The sequence below is a fragment of the Aspergillus ruber genome (assembly GCF_000600275.1).
Source record: "Aspergillus ruber CBS 135680 unplaced genomic scaffold scaffold00010, whole genome shotgun sequence".
Lineage (NCBI taxonomy): Eukaryota > Fungi > Ascomycota > Eurotiomycetes > Eurotiales > Aspergillaceae > Aspergillus > Aspergillus ruber.
Genome location: NW_024467306.1, coordinates 643,519 through 662,552, shown reverse-complemented (window position 1 = coordinate 662,552; position 19,034 = coordinate 643,519). Strand labels below are relative to the sequence as shown.

General features: G+C 48.7%; 9 protein-coding genes and 1 non-coding gene across 10 annotated transcripts; 4 read left to right on the top strand and 6 right to left on the bottom strand.

Annotated features, from left to right (window-relative positions):
* Window positions 1–263: 263 nt before the first annotated feature.
* EURHEDRAFT_514932 (Clr5 domain-containing protein) lies at window positions 264–1,287 on the top strand (the record flags this gene model as incomplete). The annotated part of the gene is made up of 3 exons (XM_040786320.1): window positions 264–526; window positions 577–824; window positions 875–1,287. 3 exons carry the CDS (start codon window positions 264–266, stop codon window positions 1,285–1,287), a joined length of 924 nt encoding a protein of 307 aa, XP_040639722.1.
* A 2,338-nt stretch (window positions 1,288–3,625) lies between these two features.
* Window positions 3,626–5,327, bottom strand: pex13 (peroxin PEX13). The gene is made up of 3 exons (XM_040781724.1): window positions 5,304–5,327; window positions 4,681–5,226; window positions 3,626–4,629 (listed from the first exon to the last, which is right to left on the bottom strand). The coding sequence occupies exons 2-3, from the start codon at window positions 5,180–5,182 to the stop codon at window positions 3,863–3,865; spliced, it is 1,269 nt and encodes a 422-aa protein (XP_040639721.1). The 5' UTR covers window positions 5,183–5,226; window positions 5,304–5,327; the 3' UTR covers window positions 3,626–3,862.
* Window positions 5,328–5,818: 491 nt separating this feature from the next.
* On the bottom strand, window positions 5,819–8,077 carry EURHEDRAFT_411774 (ER oxidoreductin). Its single transcript, XM_040781723.1, has 3 exons — window positions 7,625–8,077; window positions 6,015–7,576; window positions 5,819–5,962 (listed from the first exon to the last, which is right to left on the bottom strand). Exons 1-3 carry the CDS (start codon window positions 7,727–7,729, stop codon window positions 5,854–5,856), a joined length of 1,776 nt encoding a protein of 591 aa, XP_040639720.1. The 5' UTR covers window positions 7,730–8,077; the 3' UTR covers window positions 5,819–5,853.
* Window positions 8,078–8,305: 228 nt separating this feature from the next.
* On the bottom strand, window positions 8,306–9,225 carry EURHEDRAFT_402194 (uncharacterized protein; the record flags this gene model as incomplete). Its single annotated transcript, XM_040780126.1, has 2 exons — window positions 8,306–8,925; window positions 8,988–9,225. The coding sequence occupies 2 exons, from the start codon at window positions 9,223–9,225 to the stop codon at window positions 8,306–8,308; spliced, it is 858 nt and encodes a 285-aa protein (XP_040639719.1).
* Window positions 9,226–9,778: 553 nt separating this feature from the next.
* Window positions 9,779–10,501, bottom strand: EURHEDRAFT_454246 (uncharacterized protein; the record flags this gene model as incomplete). The annotated part of the gene is made up of 2 exons (XM_040784183.1): window positions 9,779–9,895; window positions 9,947–10,501. 2 exons carry the CDS (start codon window positions 10,499–10,501, stop codon window positions 9,779–9,781), a joined length of 672 nt encoding a protein of 223 aa, XP_040639718.1.
* Window positions 10,502–12,372: 1,871 nt separating this feature from the next.
* On the top strand, window positions 12,373–13,480 carry EURHEDRAFT_385924 (HVSL domain-containing protein). Its single transcript, XM_040779662.1, has 3 exons — window positions 12,373–12,665; window positions 12,731–12,956; window positions 13,011–13,480. Exons 1-3 carry the CDS (start codon window positions 12,404–12,406, stop codon window positions 13,435–13,437), a joined length of 915 nt encoding a protein of 304 aa, XP_040639717.1. The 5' UTR covers window positions 12,373–12,403; the 3' UTR covers window positions 13,438–13,480.
* Window positions 13,481–13,652: 172 nt separating this feature from the next.
* Window positions 13,653–14,698, top strand: EURHEDRAFT_411769 (DUF3807 domain-containing protein). The gene is made up of 3 exons (XM_040781722.1): window positions 13,653–13,693; window positions 13,753–14,300; window positions 14,492–14,698. The coding sequence occupies exons 1-2, from the start codon at window positions 13,661–13,663 to the stop codon at window positions 14,251–14,253; spliced, it is 534 nt and encodes a 177-aa protein (XP_040639716.1). The 5' UTR covers window positions 13,653–13,660; the 3' UTR covers window positions 14,254–14,300; window positions 14,492–14,698.
* EURHEDRAFT_411768 (uncharacterized protein) lies at window positions 14,689–15,088 on the bottom strand. The gene has a single exon (XM_040781721.1). The coding sequence runs from the start codon at window positions 14,948–14,950 to the stop codon at window positions 14,795–14,797; it is 156 nt and encodes a 51-aa protein (XP_040639715.1). The 5' UTR covers window positions 14,951–15,088; the 3' UTR covers window positions 14,689–14,794.
* EURHEDRAFT_t63 lies at window positions 15,013–15,083 on the bottom strand. Its single transcript has one exon. It is a non-coding gene; the product is annotated as a tRNA-Gly (tRNA).
* A 1,554-nt stretch (window positions 15,089–16,642) lies between the features above and the next one.
* Window positions 16,643–18,370, top strand: EURHEDRAFT_377070 (neutral amino acid permease; the record flags this gene model as incomplete). The annotated part of the gene is made up of 7 exons (XM_040778919.1): window positions 16,643–16,842; window positions 16,930–17,348; window positions 17,400–17,540; window positions 17,588–17,802; window positions 17,847–18,044; window positions 18,092–18,235; window positions 18,287–18,370. The coding sequence occupies 7 exons, from the start codon at window positions 16,643–16,645 to the stop codon at window positions 18,368–18,370; spliced, it is 1,401 nt and encodes a 466-aa protein (XP_040639714.1).
* Window positions 18,371–19,034: the final 664 nt, after the last annotated feature.

Sequence of the window (19,034 nt, the reverse complement as noted above, 5' to 3'; positions counted from 1 at the left end):
GAAAATAAAGGAATTAAGAAAAATTAAAACCAATATTTGAATAATTGCGTTGTTGCTGTTACTGTTGTTGTATGTCCTAGTACTATGTGGGATTGCTGTACATCATCGCCCACTCCTCTCCATATTAAGTTCGCTTCATCCTTCTTTCTCACCCCATTCTCTCCTCCTCTTCTTTCAACCTTTCTCTCTTTCTCTACATTTACGATCACCCTCGATCAATGTCAGACTATGAGTGACAACGATCCTTCAGCCGAATGTTCATGATGGGTGGTTCCATCCCTCCGTCGTCCTCCAGGCCCATTCCCTCCATTCCTCCCTCTTCCTCGTCTTCCTCATCATCTACGGCCATTCCAACTACCACTGTCGCTTCTACGCCTTCCTCCTCTTCCTCCGCCTTGTTTCGTCCCCGCCGTTCAGAAGATTGGCAGAAATACCGGCCCATTATCGAAGACCTCTATCTGAATAATCAGTTGAAACTGCGAGATGTCAAAATAATCATGGAGCGAGAGCACCATTTTGTTGCTTCGTATGTTATTCTTTTATTCTATGCTTCGATAGGGGATCTGACTAGAGCAGGGAAAAACAGTACAAAGACCGTCTTGCAGCATGGCACATCCGCAAAAACATCAAAGCCAAAGAAGTCCAGGTCATGATCCGGAAACAGCAAAAACGAGCTGCTCGTGGGAAACAAACGGCTTTTCGGGTTGGGGGACAGGAAGTCGATTCCAAACGCATCTCTCGTTTTCTTCGCAGATACGGTTCTTCGTGGGAAAATTCGCGCAATGATCCCAAGTCGCCGCCACAGACCAACAGTCCTGAGCCAGGTATTTTCTCTTTTCTTTCTCTGATTATTTTGGTTATTCTAACTTTGTAGAAACCCCCACCGACATGAGTTGCTATACACCCGAACCAGAAGACAAATCCTCAGTACTATCGCCCATGCCAGAAATTCCATCAGATCCCCGTGAGACTCCCCATCACCCGGTCTGGACCATGGCAACAAACACTGAGTATGTGTTAGGAGCCCTCGGTGTTTCGCCGCTAGACCCCAATCACCCCATTCCATCGCATCGTTCTCATCCTCATCCTGCTGAAATGCCCGATGACCAATCTCTCTCGGCCACGCTGAGTCCGAGTTTAACGAATGACACGTCCAAACCACTAGACGATGATCTTCGCGAAGAAGATCCGTGGCATGCTCTTGTCTCTTTTCAAGACCGCCTTCTTGTGCTCCATCAGACGCTGGAGCAGTCCATGTCGGATTATACCTCGCCTCTGGATGATTGATCCAGTTATGATGATGCATCCTTTTATCCACTGCTTTTCTTTTTTTGTTTCTACAGAGAAAGCAAACTGTCTGCTTTTGCATTTGTTCCATATGTATCATGTTAGCCTTGTTTTATTCCCATGGATATCCCGATTGAGCTGTTGAGCATACACTGGCACTCTGGAGACGCAGATGATCATGTAGCATAGGAGGTGTACAAGCAAAACGGACTATCCGTCCGTTACTGACACGCTTATGCAAGGCTCGACCAGCCGCATCCTGGCTAAGACAGCCGGCAACCGGGCAATCCATCCCCGACAGCCTCCTCGGTCACCGATACTGAGTCAGACACGGTTGGCGTACCAGAGTCTGGACGCCTATTATCGTGAAGTGACCACTTACATTGCATGTACATATATACACATAAACATACAAATACAATACTGTACATTCACATTCACATTCCAACCGAATCAAACATGGACAATAGCAGCTGAACTGACACCAGCACAGCCACCACGCTTATCATCGCGGCTCAGGCCAGGCAGTACTATTTCCGAGGGCCTTGGCTACAAAAGTACTGCTACCCGTACATTCTTGTGCAACTGCTGTACTCGGATAAATTAACCACACGCTAGTCCCACGAACCCTACTCTCCTGTCCGAGCCTCGCGCTCACGATATATACTCGCAATTCCAAACCCCATCCATCCTACACACACACATACACATACATGCACATGTATACATAACACAACCAACTATCAAAAACAAAAAAACAAAAACAAAGACCAGCCCAGACTAGCCCGGTCCATCTCCGGATCGTCACCACTAACCCATTAGTCCCGTCCACTGTCCTCCTTCCTATATAAACAGACTCCCTTCCTACCCTCCCCGGCTTAGCCAGGCTGGTGGGGGATCGGACTCCGGATATCCGAGCCACATTTCATCGCACATCATCATTGAATCGGGGAGGACGGGTACGGGCATTCCGTGACTTTTGTTAGTTGGTAGTCGTAGATAATATGATGTGATATGATTGGGAATTTAGCGCGGAAAATAACTCCGGTTGAGTAATGCGATTATTGGGGCGTGCGTGTGTGGTTCCGCTTGTGTTGGGTGAATGATTCGTGATTGAGCGTTGTCTAGGGTGACTTGGCGTGGTGTGGCGTGTGGAGGAGACGGACTATGTAGAATGGGGTTAAGGGACGGACAGGAAGAACGGATAGACGGGAACTAGTTAAGCTAAAGATGGATATATTTGTATTTTTCATGATGGGGGTTGCCGGGTTCTGTTTCCGTCGCTGTTTCTCTTTCCAGTTTGGGTCGTGCTGATGTTGTCTTTTATCATACTCCGTCTTTTCTCCTGTATACTCTGTACTGATTGACGGGGTAATATCCATAACAACAGTATATGCATCTGTACAAAGAAATAGGATGATACTTTTTCATCAATGTGCTTCCAAATCATTCTGCAGATCTATATGAACAAAGGTGCACGATACTCAGACTTGAGAAGGACATTTGAGACTTGACGCGTGAAAGGAGGCAATTGTAATGATTTGGAATGCGCTTTGCTTTTGCTTTTTGCTTGAGGATTTTGCCACTGCTACTACATGGATTGGGACTGATATCTGTATAAAAAGTAATAACAACAAACATACATATAGATCTTTGTTATTTTTCCTGAATCCTGATAAGCTACCACTGTGATAGGTATGCGTACACATATTCCATGCCCTATTGATTAGCAGAAGTACTTATACAGACATTATTATAGCTTATTACCTCAATTATGCACAACTATCCCAATATCTGCCTGTAAAGACCATGCCTTCGAGAAAAGTATTCTTCGCTTAGGGTTCATACATGTCACATCACATACAACCAAAATATTCCCATCACGCTGCATATATACCTTATCTATATCAATCTCTACATTCGATCAGCCAGCAATAGTTCGTTTACTCTTTACTCTCTAGATCCTCATCTAATTAGCCCGGTTTTAAGGCGTGACAAGGTTATGGTCTAATGGCCCAACCCACACAGTTTATAATATACATCCCTGTCTATAACATCACATCATAGTACCTATGTATGTATATACCAGCACATACCCAAAACAGAAAATAAGCGAAGGAGGCAATATATACCCCCTCTTAATTCCTACGTCCTAGTTCCCAGATCTAATGCACGCGTACGAAAGCGTACAGTTCGCTAAAGTACGCTGTACTTAGTGCCTACTCATATGGAGTATGGAGACGGAGTACTCCGTGAGCGGAACGATACTTGTACTGCATTGCAGCAACGGCTGCGATTTATGCGAGACGGGCAGGGGTGGCAAAAGTACTTATGCTACGCAGCTACGGGAGTGTACGACGTAGATTGTATGAGGAAGGAAAGCGCTGACTGCATGCCGTCGTACTAAGTAATAAGTGCAAGTAAAGGATACAAGAAATAAACAATAACTCGGTATCCATCAAGGATCCATCCATCCATATCCAACCAGAATTAATCATGTAACAGTAACCCATAAACAAAAACGAAACGTAAACACTATGTAAGTATGCAGGTAAGTAGATAAAGGAGTCAGGTATCATGAATAAAAGGTACTCTTTTGAAAACTCTCCGGCGCGATATCGCCCATCTTTCCCTTGATCTCCGGTTTCTTCTTCTCTTCCTCGTTAGTTCCCATCTTCATCTGCACGTTGCCGCTGTCGCTGCCGCTGCTGCCCGAGGTGATCGCCTGCGGGGTCGGGCGACGCTGTATTGTCTCCAAGTACGGCCCTGGGAGATACCCAACGCGGCCGTCCCGTGCCCGACATCGCCACCATTCAGATGCATTGCCCATGGGATCCGATTTGCCCAGCACGGCAACGATGTCGCCCTTCTTCACGGCTAAGTCGATCCCTGCGCCTTCCTGCGACTCCGGGGTGTAGTCATACAGCAGGCGACAAAAGTCCAGTTTGGAGGGGTCAAGTGGCACAGCCTGGGCGCCGCCGGTGGACTCCCCGTTCGCACCGACCATTAGTTGGCGGCGCTGCTCCTGCGAGCGTGCAAGGGTCTTGATGAGTTTACCCATCAAATAGGGAAGGCCAAACACGGCGACTAGGAACATGAAAAACGGCTTCCTGGACATTTTGGGAGGCGCAGCGGTTCCATCAGGAAGCGTAGCCGGAGCCGAGCGGCCATTCATAAAGGCCGCAAACGCAGACGGCGTCAGAGCCGTAGCATCCGCTGGCGGGGGACGACCGGTTATTTTCGCGATCAGCGTCCTAAACCATCGCATAATGGTAAAGATTCCCAGTGCCGAGCCAAGCGTGTTTCGCAGATTACCCAACTGCTCTGCTACAGAGACCATGGCTTCATTTTGTCAGCTCCCACTCATTTCACTCAAAAAAAAAAAAAACATACCAAAAAAAGAACTATGAGTGGCCATATAAGTACTCTCAAGCATCTGAGCAAACCCCCCAAACGCACCCACAATACTCTCAATCATCTGAAACGTCGCCTGCGTGCTCTGCCCAAACGAATTCGTCAAGCTGTTAGGATCATTCGGATCCCCACCCGGCATACCCCCATACATTCCTCCCATTCCTCCCATCCCCATGCCTCCCATGGCCCCCATGCCCATCCCACCATAGCCACCATATCCGCCATACATCGATCCCATCGACCCCATGCCGCCGAGACGAGAGTACGGCGAGGAGTATGGCGAGGAGTATGGCGATGAGTATGCGCCGTAGGGACTACCTCCTAATCGAGAGCCACCGTAGGGAGAGTAATTCGAGGCGGTGCGGTTAACCACTGCGTTGAGGGCGTCTGGTCGTGATGGCAAATTGGGTGCTGCTGCGGTGGATGTGGATGTTGGTGTAGTGGTCGCGGTCGGGGATGTTGTAGCGGTGGAGTTTGTCATGGTAGAAGCGGCCGTGCTAGTAGCAGGAGTGGATAAAGCGGTGCCTGGTGAGCGATTTAGTTGAGCAGGAGTCGCTTAAAAAAAGAGAACGACGATAAAGGAGATGGATGAAGGAACATACCCCCAGCCGCGCCGGCTCTCTCCCACGGCTTGGGTGGCGAGACGGACGCCATGACTTACGAGGAGATAAAATTAACGGCCTCGCATGTAGTGATCAGTCCGACTAGCGGAGAGAGTAGTGTTCTCTACTCCGAATTCCGTAGTGTAGATGCGATATGGATAGGGACAACTAGATGGTAGTAGGAGCAACGAAGCGACCGGAGATGGCGATGAGGAGGCGGTGGAGTTCGGTCACGAGAGGCGAACGCTCGGTGCATGTGCCGGAAATGCCGAGGTGCTTAAGGCTTTTGCCGAATTTTGGAAATGCGCCGACAATATGGATTCGGGGAGATAATTAACCTGTGAATTGTTTTACTACATAACAGTTCCAAGTAGTATATGCGAGGATGCATTCCGGTCTATGCTAGATACGATGTGAAATCTCCAATGCCCAACCATAACGCCAAGCCCAGGCCATCTATGATACAAATTCACCAGTAGAAACAGTAAAAGGAGGAGAAAAAAAAAAAAAAAAAAAAAAAAAAAAAAAAAAAAAAAAAAAAAGAACAAGATCATAGCTCATCTCGCGAAGGAAACTTAATCTTCCATGCCCTCGGTGGCACTGGAAGACCAAGCCAGTAGTTCCAGAGCCGGTTCACCTCGAGCACTCCAATTTCGAACCTATACCCGTTAGACCTGACTGAGAGACGATAAAAAATGGAAGAGAACTTACACTGTCTGCGGAATGCGAGCCCAAGACCCCAGTACGAACATGTATGTATTCCAAACAACCTCAAACTCGGCCTTGAAGTCATCCAGGAACCCGTCATCGGGCCGACGGGGCCGCCGCTCCCACGGCAGTCGCTGTCGCTCGGCTCGGTAGGAAAATTCCTCCTCGTCACCTTCGTAGTAAAACGTAGAACCACCGTCCTTGAATAGACGCCTCGACTTTTGTGTGCTGCCCAATTGACCACCGGCGGGAATTGCAAAGGTCTCGCCCTGTCCCAGGTCCATGGCGCGGTGGAAACTGCGCACCGCTGCTAAACTGTGCGAAATGCGACCTAGAGTGTTCATCAACGCGACCAGTTCCAGTCGTCGCAAAGGAGGGTTATCGCCGTTCTTGGTCTCGTCGTAATCGAAGAGGACCTTCAATGCGGTGCCGTAGCCATTGACCTGGAGTTTACCCCAAAGGCGACACTTATCGCAACCCACGCAGTCCATGAGACGGCTGACGTTACGAAAGCGGTTGCGGAAGTCCTCCTTCAGACCCGGAGAGCTGGGATCTTGGAACATCAAATGTTCATCGAAGATCTGAGGCCGCTTCGACAGGGTCTGAGTCAACCGGGTGACCTTGTCTTTAGTGTCCATATCCTGCGCCGGGTCGCTCGTACAGTAGGTGTAGCCCTGGAGGTGCTTCTGCAGCTTGGCCACTGCCCGAGAAACCAGGGCGTAGTTGAAATACAGGTTCGAAATCCGCTCGGGGTGGTCGTGTAAACGTTCCTGGAAGCATTGCAGGTTCGGATGCCACTGTCCAGTCGTCTGGTTGAGGTAGTCCCAACACAGGTGCGTCGAGATAGACGCATGCATTCCGCTAATAAGTCGATGAAACACTCTCTTTTCAAGACACTCATTATCCAACGGATACCCATCCGGCCTCTTCATCTCCATCTGCAACACATTCCGGAAATCGTTCATAGCCTGCAATCCACCCAGCTCCTGCGCCGGCGACACACTCAGCCCAGGAGCCGGCTTCAAGAAACAATTCTCCCGATAAATAGCATCCCAGACCTGATGCGCCCCAGGCCCGGTATACCCTGTAAACCTCTCCGGGTTATCAACTAGACTCACGTAATCACCTTTTCCACTCGTGCCCTCATCCTCAGGAACACAGTAATCGCGCTCGTCGCATTCATCATCATACTCAACCACACAACTCTCCCCAACATCAGCACCGAGCATTCCCTGTAACGGCCTATCCCGCGGTCTCTCCGCCTGTTGCTTGCGACCCGGGTGTCCGGCCTTGGGACCTTCGAGTTTACTCAGTTCCTCGGCTCGCCACGTCAACGGGATATCCTCTTCGGAGTCAATAGTATTCACGGAACACGCAATGTTTCCACACATGCTTTCCGCGTCGGACCAGAAGGGACATTCTTTGTTGAAGAGGTTGAGACGGTAGTGGGAGAAGAAATCGGTTTCTTGGGTGATGGAGTGGAGGAGGGCGTAGACTTCATCATTGAGGTGGTCGATGGTCGCGTATGAGACGCAGGCGTCGGTGACTGTGGCCTTGGGGTCGATCTGATTTTTTAGTGCGGTTTCTTGGGTATTCTGGTGGTTGAGACTTACAGCGCAGGTGTTCGAGTCATGGTGCTCAGCTTGCGCTTCATTATTGGCGCTGGTGAGTCTTAAAAAGGCGAAAAGGGCCAAATAGAAGACCCTGGCTGAGCGCATAATGCTCAATCTGGAATGTATAAATGTGCGAAAGTAGAGTTTCTGTACAGAGTATGGAGTAAATTCAAACGCTGTAAACAAAATACGGCGTTGATCAGTAGTCTGATCTCATCCTTGTCCGCGACTGCAACGCGAAGAAAAGCAGAACAGCAGAACAGAACACTATGGCAAAATGCAGGTGACAGGTGTCAAAGAATGAATGTGTTAAAACCTGGAAAGTGTGATTAGAAAGAAAGAAAAGAATGTGGATGAGTAAAGAAAGAATTCCGAAGTGGACAATCTGGCCTGAGGTGGTGGCGGGAACTGTTCGAGGTCCAGATGATCGCCGGGCTGTGAGGGTCTGTAAGCAGGGCCTATGTTGCGCCTCGAGAGATCGTTGCCAATAGATTACTTTCGTCTGATAGTTATTTTGATACGTATTACTCTGTACTTGTGGTCTTCCAACATGCCATGCAATTTGGTGTCAATCTCTATTCCGTAATCTATAGGACGTACTAACAATTTACTCCGGAGTACTCTCTACCCAAAAAAAAAAAAAATAATCACAAAATACCCCCCAAAATCCATAATAATTTATCAAACACTCAACATCTCCCTTTCCAAATCTCTTCCCTCCTCCATCTCCCTAACCCTTTCTCCATCCCCACCCACAAAATCCTCCCCAGCAACCTCCCTCGTCTCCGGTTCACCCAACTGCTTCTCAAACCCAAGTACACTCCCAATAAACCCAAGTAACAATCCCTCCACCTCTGGCCCCAACCCACTCAACCCATGATCCCCCCCCTCAAACAACTTAATCACCCTCTGCCCTCCATTCTCACTCTCATCCCCATACTGCCGATACAACGCCTCCGAACACTCACTGCCCAGCACACTATCCCCCAACCCATGCAACAGCAGCAACGGCCTAGGCGCCAAACCCTTCACGCCCGCTGTTCTGGCGGTCTGCGAGGCGATGGTCGCGACGCCGCGGATGCGATTAGGTTCTTCGGCTGCGGCTGTGAAGCAGGGGCTGCCGCCGAAGGACCAGCCGACGAGAACAAAATTAGTGGTTTTGTAGTGCTGCGAGAGGTAGTTTAGGGAGGCGATGATGTCGGCAGTACAGTGGTCTGTGTCTGCGGCGAGGCGATAGTCGAGGCGGATGCAGGGGATGGAGAGGAGGAGGGATAGTTTGTCTGCTAATGATGGGTAGATTCCTACGGGATAATTTAGCTTTTCATAAATATGCAGATGTGGTTCGATACGGTGTAGAGTTTACCGGCTGGACCACTCACTCCTCCGCCAGCACCGCTGACCAATACCACAGCTGATGCATTGGCATCGTCGATGCTGTACTTGCGTGGCTCGTGTAGAATGGCCGGGGCTGCGTGGTCCAACGGATCCTTGACACGGATGTTGATTTTCCTCGCGGCGGACGGTTTGATCGCACTCTTGTCAACTTTGGGCGGATGGATTGGGCCAAGGCTGTGGAGAGGGTGACGTTGAACGGTAGCCATGATGGTTAAGCTGATAGGTCAAGCTGTATCAATTATGAGTAATACTGCAGTAAAGGCCAAAAATAGAAAACTACGTGCAGGAGAGCGTCAGATCTGTCATGATCTTCGTGTTGACGTGGATCTTTATTGCAGTTCCCCATGGCAGCTTCCCTTACCTTATAGGTAGTGCGATGCTTCCCGTTTTGAGGTCAGGCTGACGCACATACTGAGCCAGACTTCGGGGCTTAAAGTGGCAATTTCAAAGTAGAAAATTGTTTGTATTCACCAGGTGAAGCTAAAACTGTATACAGCATAGAAGGGAGCTAGTTAAAATCCTATACCCCAACAAAGTAACATCGGTTCCATCCATCTATACGGTGAACAACACAAAACCGACAACTCCATGTTGACCAGAAAAGAACACCAATGCCCAAACAAAAGAAAGACAAAAGAAAGCACAACATTGTATAAACACCATACTCCGAAGAGGGTATATGACCTCGTAACGTCGTGACAACTTCAAATGAGCGACTTGGGTCAAGAGGTAGGCTTGACATATGCCTAAACGACCCGTCTAGACAGGGATGCGCTTGAATCCGCAGCGCTTGAGCACCTTGGCCACGAAAATATAAGGCTTGGGCGGCGGTTTTGTGTAGAACGGGTCGTTCTTGAAGTCTTCGTCCCGGAATTTCTGCAGACAAAGTTAGTATGCAATATATCAAGCAAGGGGAGTGGAATTTACAAATCCAGGATTGCGCGCAAAATTCCCAAAGTCACTCATCATATTGGTCCCCTCTTCGTAGTCGTACGTGTTCCCACCGTTGTCCGTATGACCCGGCGGGTAGAAAGCGGTGCCATCCAGGGGCCGGTTGTTGCGAACACTGTCGATGATCCGCTCGCGAGGGGTGGCTCTGAGTGCCTCCTCGTTCGATCGGCTGACAGCCTCCAGCGGGCTCGCCTGGGTGTTGCGATTCCGCTCTCTGCACACGGCATCGTAAGGGCCTTCATGGTGGTACATGAGGTCGCCCACGTTGTCCATCCTGTCGATGACATCCGGATTGACCAGGCCAGAATTTGGGGAGTATCTCCGAGGCTCTGGGTAGCTCTTGGGGCGGGGACGGAGACGGCTGTCCTCATAGTTGGCACTTGCCCAGTTTGTCCTGGGGTGCACTGGGTGGTGTTCCAGCGTGCCCGAGAAGTCGACGGAAGGCACCGAGCGGAGGGAGTCGGCACTGGCACGGCGGCAGAGCGACTCGAGAGAGTTGCAGCGGTAGGGATTGTTGCTACCAGCATTCATGTTGGTGACTTGCTCGGAGTACCAGTGGTCCTGAGGGGGACAGTCCTCAATATACTGAGCGCCACGAAGGTAGTCAGCGTAGGGAAGCTGACGGGAAGACACAATGGTGGGCATGCTGTGTCTATGGTTTGGCTGTGCCTTGCCACGACAAGAAAAAGAATAACAGTCCAACAAAAGACTGTTTATACCAGGTGGTGGGGTAAAGCAGTGTTTATAATAAGCAAAAGCAAGATGGCAGTATGAAGAAACGCAGTGTGACCAGGGAGATGTGGGAGGAAAAAGAAAAGATGCTGACTGGGACAACAGCAGGCAGCTTAGAAATAGCTGCCCAGCGGGCAGCGCATGTAGGCGCAGTCGGAGCCAGGTAAGGCAGGCGCAAGACTCACGAGGCCCAGAGTGACGTGATGACTTGCGTAGTCCAACACTCTATCGATCTAGACTTCCCATTCTGGTTTAGTTCCGGGGTAAGCGGATGCCCAAAGTGGTTAGCGTGAGGGTTGTCCGGGAGTGCTAGACCCGGTTGGGACTGAAATGCATTTAAAGTTTTATCTCGATGATGACACTGTGTGGAAGTGCCGGACGCCTGAGTGTCGGGCTCTATCCAGTACGATATATTACTATGTAGGAGTCAGCCATGGAATGATCTAGACCGGCTGTTGCTGACAGTCTTTGACAGTCGTTGACTGCTTGTTTGTATGTTTTGCCTGACGTCATGGATCATCGCTGAGTATACTCCACCACACACTCGAGTAACACTACAGACGAGATTCCTTTTTCTCGGGATTATACCGTAGGGTTGGTCTGACAGGGAAATCTATGTGAAGTATGCGCAAGAGGCAAGGAGAGACTGAAGAATTCACTTTCACTTTTCCTTGGGAATCATTGGCCATGTGCTGCCGATGAGCCGTGCTTTCCACTAATTTAAGCTTACCTGTAGTGTCCGATGGCCTGGACCCGTCTAGAGTAGCCTGCTCGATGACTGGAAAATTCACTAGTGTATCTAATCAGGGGTTCTCGCTACAAACAGGAATCCGATACAACTTCTAACGTATTCGGTGAGCGAGCTGGACGCCAACGTATTCCATACTAAATCGCCCTTTTTAGAACTGCGATATATGCACCACTTTCAAATATTGAGGCCTGTGAGTATGGTATACCTATAGAGACAAGCCTACAGCATATGGTTTCCATTTCCCAGGTTTTTTTTTTTATATATAATTTTATTCGCTACATTCGGATATACATATATATATATATATATTACAGTGTAACTTATATTACCTGGCCATACAGGCATTTCAACAACCTGACCACTTGTTATATGTTTTAAATACGTAATATAATGTTCTATTTGAAATCTCGATCCAAGTAAAAGCCCTGTTGTTGTGATATTGAAGCCTTTAAAAAGGGCGGTTCAGTATGGTATACGTTGGTGCCCAGCTCGTTTACATGTCCAGCTCACTTACCGAATATGTTATGTGGTGCCTACCTAGCAATTGTAAGCATCTGTGCTAGGCTATACGGATAATACATGCGAGAAACATCGGGAACAATCGCATCAAGTCAATAGCCTTCCGTACCTTCCGTGCCTGGAGTCTGAGTCGAAAAAGAAAGTTAAGGTTACAGGAGTATGACTGTACCCTTTGAGCCTACATTTTCAGGCTTTCAATACAGGCTCTCAGGCATACATTTAGCTAGCAGTTTTGCTACAGCATCATGGTGGTGGTCGACCATTGGAAATAGAGAAACATGGCGCCCCTATGAAGGTATACCGGGGTAACCATTTGCTCTATAGTAGAGAAAACATAGAAAGTTAGCGCGGTAATACAACACCCAAGCGGAGTACTGTATTACCAATAAAACCACCATCACAACAACTCCGCTCCCGTATCCAACTCTACCATGTCCCTGGTCCAATACTCAGATTCAGAATCTGACTCAGACACCCAACTACCACCCCCTCCACCAGCCAAGCGAATTCGCCCAAATGCTCAGCGCCCCAGTAATCAAGGCTCATCACTTCCCCCGTTACCAACAACCTTCTACGACCTCTACGCCACCAGCACTCGCGTCAGCATCCAAGATGACCCCAGCCTCCATGGAGGACGGAAACGAGTGATCCCGCACGTTGAAGGGAACTGGCCTACGCATTTGTATCTCGAGTGTAAGTTTCTCTGCTCCTAGATGCCGATTGCTTACGTGTTCTGACTGGCTGACATAGGTGAACAGGGTTCCCGAGCAAAAGTGAGCTCGGGGTATTAGAAAATCTCATTCAAAAGTCTGAGAGTAAACTAGGAGATAGACCCAGGGTCATACATAGTCTCCTGCGGAGTGACCTGGGTGCACAGCTTCCGCTGCACATAAGTTTATCCAGGCCGGTTGTTCTGCGGACTCAACAAAGACAATCTTTTATCGATGCATATCAGATTGCGGTTCGGGATTCAAATGTGCCACCGTGAGTATCTCACCCACCTTTATTTGGAATACGCAGTGTTCTGACATTATTCAGGTTCGACATCATGCCAGGAAACCTGCATTGGGTATCTAACTACGAGAAAACGCGGTGGTTCCTTGTCCTACGTGCGCAGAAACCCGCGAACGATGGATTAAATCGTTTGCTGAAGCTCTCCAATCGCTCGCTTGCTTCGTTTAATCAACCTCCTTTATACGAAAAGGCAAACCAGAATAGTTTCGGACAGCAGAAGCAAACGAACGAGGCAAATGAGGACTACTCGCACTGCTTCCATATCTCTATTGCTTGGAGTCTCACGGAACCTTCTACAAATGACAACGAACGACTGGCGAGTATTGAATTGCAGGGGTTGGAAGGCCTCAGGGTGCGTTTTGATTGTGTCAAGGCGAAGATTGGGAATAATATATGTAGCATACCACTGCCGAGTGGGATTGTTGAGCAGAAGGGCATTGGTGGATTGTAATTGCACCTTTACATATACTTACTATGATACCATAATTAGCATCATGAATATGTTTCATTTTCTCTTTTTCGATAACTTTCCACCTTTATATTACTATTTAATAGCTACCAACAAACTAGCATCTGTGGTGTAATTTATGTAAGATTACAGGTAACGTGACCACATCGCGCCATTCTACGCGTTTCCGCACTCCGACTCATTTTCCTTAGTGACAACCAGCATCATGGCTCAACTACAAATCCCACCAGTGACTCCAGTAAGCTTTACCCCTTTTCACTCCGTCGAATAAGACCCGACTAACATATTTGCACCCAGAACGACCTCCAAACCTTCCAAGCCAAGCATTTCCTCGGCCACCGAACACCAGCATGTGACACCCCGACTGCTCCAGCCGAAGATGCTTACTACTCGTACGAAGAAGAAGAATACTATGATGACGATACCGAACATCTCGGGCGCTACCCTGACGGCGTAAAACGTACTCTCACAGAGGAGCAGATTAGGATATTTCGGCATAGTGAGATACACGCCATACTGCGCGAGAGACAGTTAAGAGAAGAGGAGGCGGAGTATGAGGGCTCTGATGAGCAGGCTCAGGGTCCGGCTCAGACTGGGAATGCGAAGCGGAAGCGTGGGGACGGAGATAATGATGAGGGCGGGTTGAAGCGGGTCGGTTCGAAGCTGACCGAGTCGGCTGATATCGGTTCTGGGACGACGGCACTGGATTATGATGATGAGCAGGAATCTCGTGGGATTCGGAGACCTGCCGCCAGTGCTCCGTTTGCTGGACGGAGGATTATTTCGTATGAGGATTGAGAAGTTGGTTTTCAAGGATATTCATCACTGCTGGTGTCTTGCTCATGGTAAGTTTGTATCTGTTTTGTTGGTATTACTGCAAATGATGAGAATCTTCTTGTCATCCTTAGGCTTAACGCCACGCCATCTTAGCTCGATGTGTGAGGTTATGAGGACCGTAATCTTCTCTCTGATGCATTTGTTCTTACTTGTTTTGCCGCATATTTTGTGTTGCCCAGCAGCTAACTCGAGCTATCAGAAGTATAGTCACAGCATACGACTCTCCGGAATAAAACACCGCTGCGTATATCGCCTGATCCTATCAAGAACTGACGTTATGAAAATAGGCCCTTGATAAGCAAGCTCCGTGTCTGGCGTCTGGGAATACAGGCCCGATCATCGCGGTCCCGAAAATAAGCGACTTGCGCTGTTTTTGCTCACGTTATGACCTCACCGCCCCCCCCAGATCAATGCGGAGTGATAAGAACCTTGCATGACGATGTAATGTCACAATTTGTCATTTGAGGCTGACCGAAGCACTGGCAACGAGAGGCCACGGTCTTCAGTGTTGCCAAGTTCGCATGAGACAAGCTTCCACAGTGTAGAATGTGATTGAGACGATAGACAATGTGCTGAAGGCGAGAACATCCGTTCGCCACGGTCGACGCACCAACTTTTGAGTCTCATAAGCTGATTGAATGTTGAGCCCGTAATACATAGCAGGTCATGCTATTTCGACCGTAACTTTAAAAAGTTTGTTTAAAAAGTTTAAAAAAAAGTTGCATCGTCCGTGAATCGAACACGGGCCTCGTCGATGGCAACGACGAATTCTACCACTAGACCAACGATGCTAGACCACTCGGTTATATTGCCAAGTGATTGGTTAATGGCTCATATTCCTACTCTATGAGCTAAGAAATGCGGCCAAGTCCTCGACAGGGCGAGAGGGTCTCGCGGCTCCTCGGCGTCATTCTAAAGGGTGCCGCTTCAGAAGCCGGAATTGCAAATTTCCGTACCATTGCACGAACCTGCAAAGGGCCAGTAGATTCTGTCATATCGCGTTACCCCAGACCCAGACGAAAATAACCTCATGGCACAACCGGATGAACTCCACCCGTAGCAGATATTATGTGTAATAGCAACCAATTGTGCTGGACTCCCCGCAAACAGTGGATTTCATTACACGGGAAAAAAAGCGGACCGACTACGCTATTTATTCTCGAGAATGAGCGGAATCCGGGGTTGGAGAATCCGGGGATTAGGATTCATCTACATGGATCATGCATGGGATCCTGCATAAGTCTCTTGTCTAGTTATGTATGCATGAGTGCCTCACTAGCAGTCTACCCTACCGCTAATCTCAGCGGGCTGAAACCGTTTATATTGCCTATTTGGATGCCGCGGAAATGCAGAACTCGTAGATACGATGCAGTTGGGTGCTGGCTCAATGTGGCAATCTAGAACGATCTCTATACTTTCCCTTAAGCTGACTACATACATTAGCTCAACTCAGCCAAGCTGCTCACTCATGCGGTGTCCCTGTAAGATGTAACCCTGGCATTCACTCACCCGTAATTGGCCCGTATTCCCTGTCAACATCCAAGTCAACGCCCTGACCAATTGGATAACGAGGAGCATTCGGACAATTGCCTTGTCTGGCGACGCGAGATAACATAATCACTGGAAACGGCAGTGATCTGACAATTTCATAACTTAATCACTGATAAAGGGTTATCAACGGTTTCTCTGCACAAGACATTCAGGTGCTAGATTATAGATAGGATTGTAGTCGCGGTGTTTATTCTCTCCCGTGTATTCTTTTATCTGCGCCTGCAGCTGTGGCGCCAGAGGCAAAACAACTCGGTATCATCCGGAACTGACTCGATAAGCGATATCCGCCCCGAGTGCGTGTGTGTGTGTGTGTGCGTTACACAGGGAGGGGCGGAGCTGTCATCCTGGAGTGCTGAATTGGGATATAGCACAAAGCTTGATGCTATTGATCCTGTTATTTGCTTATTCTCGTGGCATAGGGTATAGTACAGTACAAGTAGTACGGAGTGAGTACGGAGTACGTGTATGTAGTTAGAGTAGTGACAGCTTACCTCAATATGTATATCAACGGGCCGTGACCACGGAGAGGATATCCTGGCTGTTGATTGGTCGGGCGCTTCGATCCGGAGCACGCGGGCTTTTTGTTTTACTCTCTTCGGTGACATTTACTTGTGCTTGTAGAGGCCAGCCGGGGGGAAGCCAGCCAAGAAGGTGCTGGCTTGCCAGGCTCTCTTTAAAGTTCCCTTGTTCCCCCGCTGCTTTGTTTTTCATCTCTTTCCACTTTTTCCCTTGTTGCCTTTAACTTTCTACATCTGTGCCATTGTCAGTTAGTTTACGGCACTCTATTGTCCAGTTCATTATGGCTCCTCAGATTGTTGACGCCCCTCCTACCACCATCGACCTGGAAACGGGCCACGAGAGTGAGAACAAGAAGAACACTGGCCCGGACGAGATCTCCGCCATCGACGAGAAGAAGGACGATCAGATTCCAGCCTACCAGCAGGATGCCTTTGGTAACGAGGAGTTTGCCGAAGTCAAATACAAGGTCTTGAAGTGGTGGTACGTTTGGATTCATTCTGCTACTGTTTAACGGCCATTGAGACCCCACACGGACACATCCCAACTGACACGTTCTTTGTACTACAGGCAATGTGGGTTACTCATGGTCGCCGAAACCGTCTCTCTAGGTGTCCTCTCGCTACCCAAGGCCGTCGCAGGTCTAGGTCTAGTCCCCGCTATCATCATCCTCATCGGGCTAGGTATCATAGCAACATATACGGGTTATGTCATCGGTCAGTTCAAGTGGAAGTATCCGCACATCACCAACATGGCGGATGCGGGTGAGGTCTTGATGGGGCGGTTTGGGCGTGAGTTGCTGGGGATTGGACAAATGCTGTTCCTGGTTTTTATCATGGCGAGCCACATTCTCACGTTTACGGTGGCTATGAATACGATCACCAACAATGGGACTTGCTCGATTGTGTTTGGGGTTGTGGGGACGATCATTTCATTTATTTGCTCGCTGCCTAGGACGTTGGAGAAGATGTCGTGGCTTTCGCTTGTTTGTGAGTGACCCCTGTGCCCTAAGAGCGAATTCGATGGCTAACTTAGTGCAGCGTTTATCAGTATCCTTTCTGCGGTGATGATCACCATGATTGCGGTTGGTGTCCAAGATAATGGAGCCGCTGTTGAGGCTACTGTGAAGACCAACCTTTTCCACGGCTTCACTGCAGTGACCAACATTGTCTTTGCTTTCTGTAAGTGCCCCAGCTTATAACTACGACCGCAAACCAACCATCTCTAGCCGGACACGCCGCCTTCTTCGGCCTCATGGCTGAACTCAAGGATCCTCGCGACTACCCCAAGGCCCTTTGCTTGCTCCAGGGTATCGATATCTCACTGTATATCATCGCTGCCATTGTCATTTACCGCTACACCGGCGCCGAAGTCGCATCTCCCGCCCTTGGATCAGCTGGTACTCTAGTTTCCAAGATTGCCTACGGAATCGCGCTGCCAACTGTACGCCAACTCTCCTGTGAGGCTGGACTCTGCTAACAGATTAGATTATTATCGCTGGTGTCATCAACGGTCACGTCGCTTTCAAGTACGTCTACATTCGGCTCTTCCGCGGCACGGACCGCATGCACAAGCGTGACTTAATCGCCGTTGGCACCTGGATTGGTATCGGCCTGGCCCTCTGGATTATTGCCTGGATCATTGCCTCTGCCATTCCAGTGTTCAGCAATCTCCTGAGCTTGATTGTACGTCTTACTCCCTTCTGCAACATAAATCGTACTGACCAGTTAAGACTGCATTGTTCGCAAGTTGGTTTACCTATGGCCTGAGCGGGATCTTCTGGCTGCATATGAACAGGGGCTTGTACTTCTCCTCCCCAAGAAAGATCGCTCTGACACTTCTCAATGTCATTGTCGTCGGCATTGGCGCGATCCTGGTACGTCCTACCTGTATTAAAACTATCAGTTCAAATTAATAACGTGAACAGTGTGGCCTCGGCCTCTACGTCTCCGGAAAAGCCATCCACGATAATCCCAGCAGCGCGAGTTTCTCGTGTGCTGCAAGCAACTAAATTCTTTTGCTCTTTTTCTCTCCTTGTCAATTTCTTTTTTTGATACTTGATACTGCATCTGCATAATGCTGTGCATTGCATGATGGCATGTGTTTCCGAGTTATGGACTAGGTTGGCGTTCGTCGGAGTCGGTTAAACTATTACTGTAATATCTACGGCATATTGATACTATATTCATACTGGTAACATTATAGAGAAAAATATGATGTTGTATTTTATTGACTGCATACTCGCTTCGCTTTATTTTCATGTTAGTCTTGTCTGATGGTAACCAAGATCTTGCTGGAATGTGACTGGCGCGTCAAACGAGAGCCAGTTCTCGTTCGTGACCCTGTATATTGCCACATCTGTGTTGTACTGGAAGCGTGCAATATCAACTCTGGCTCCATTCTCGTGTCTAGCATCCCGACATACTAGCCCTAACTACTCCAAGTAACCCTTCTAGAACTCGACTTCCTAGCCCTGGATTGATTCCCACCATCATTGGAGTCCTGCATAGGTCGCGCATGATCAAGTCCAGGAATATTTACCTGCAGAGACAAAAGCCATCCGAAATAATAACAGATCCATCCCACGGGAATCGGACGAGGGAGAAACAAATAGTGTTCTGTTTACAGCTATTTATTTAAACAGCTAGGACAAAAAGCTTTCCCCTTCCAGAATT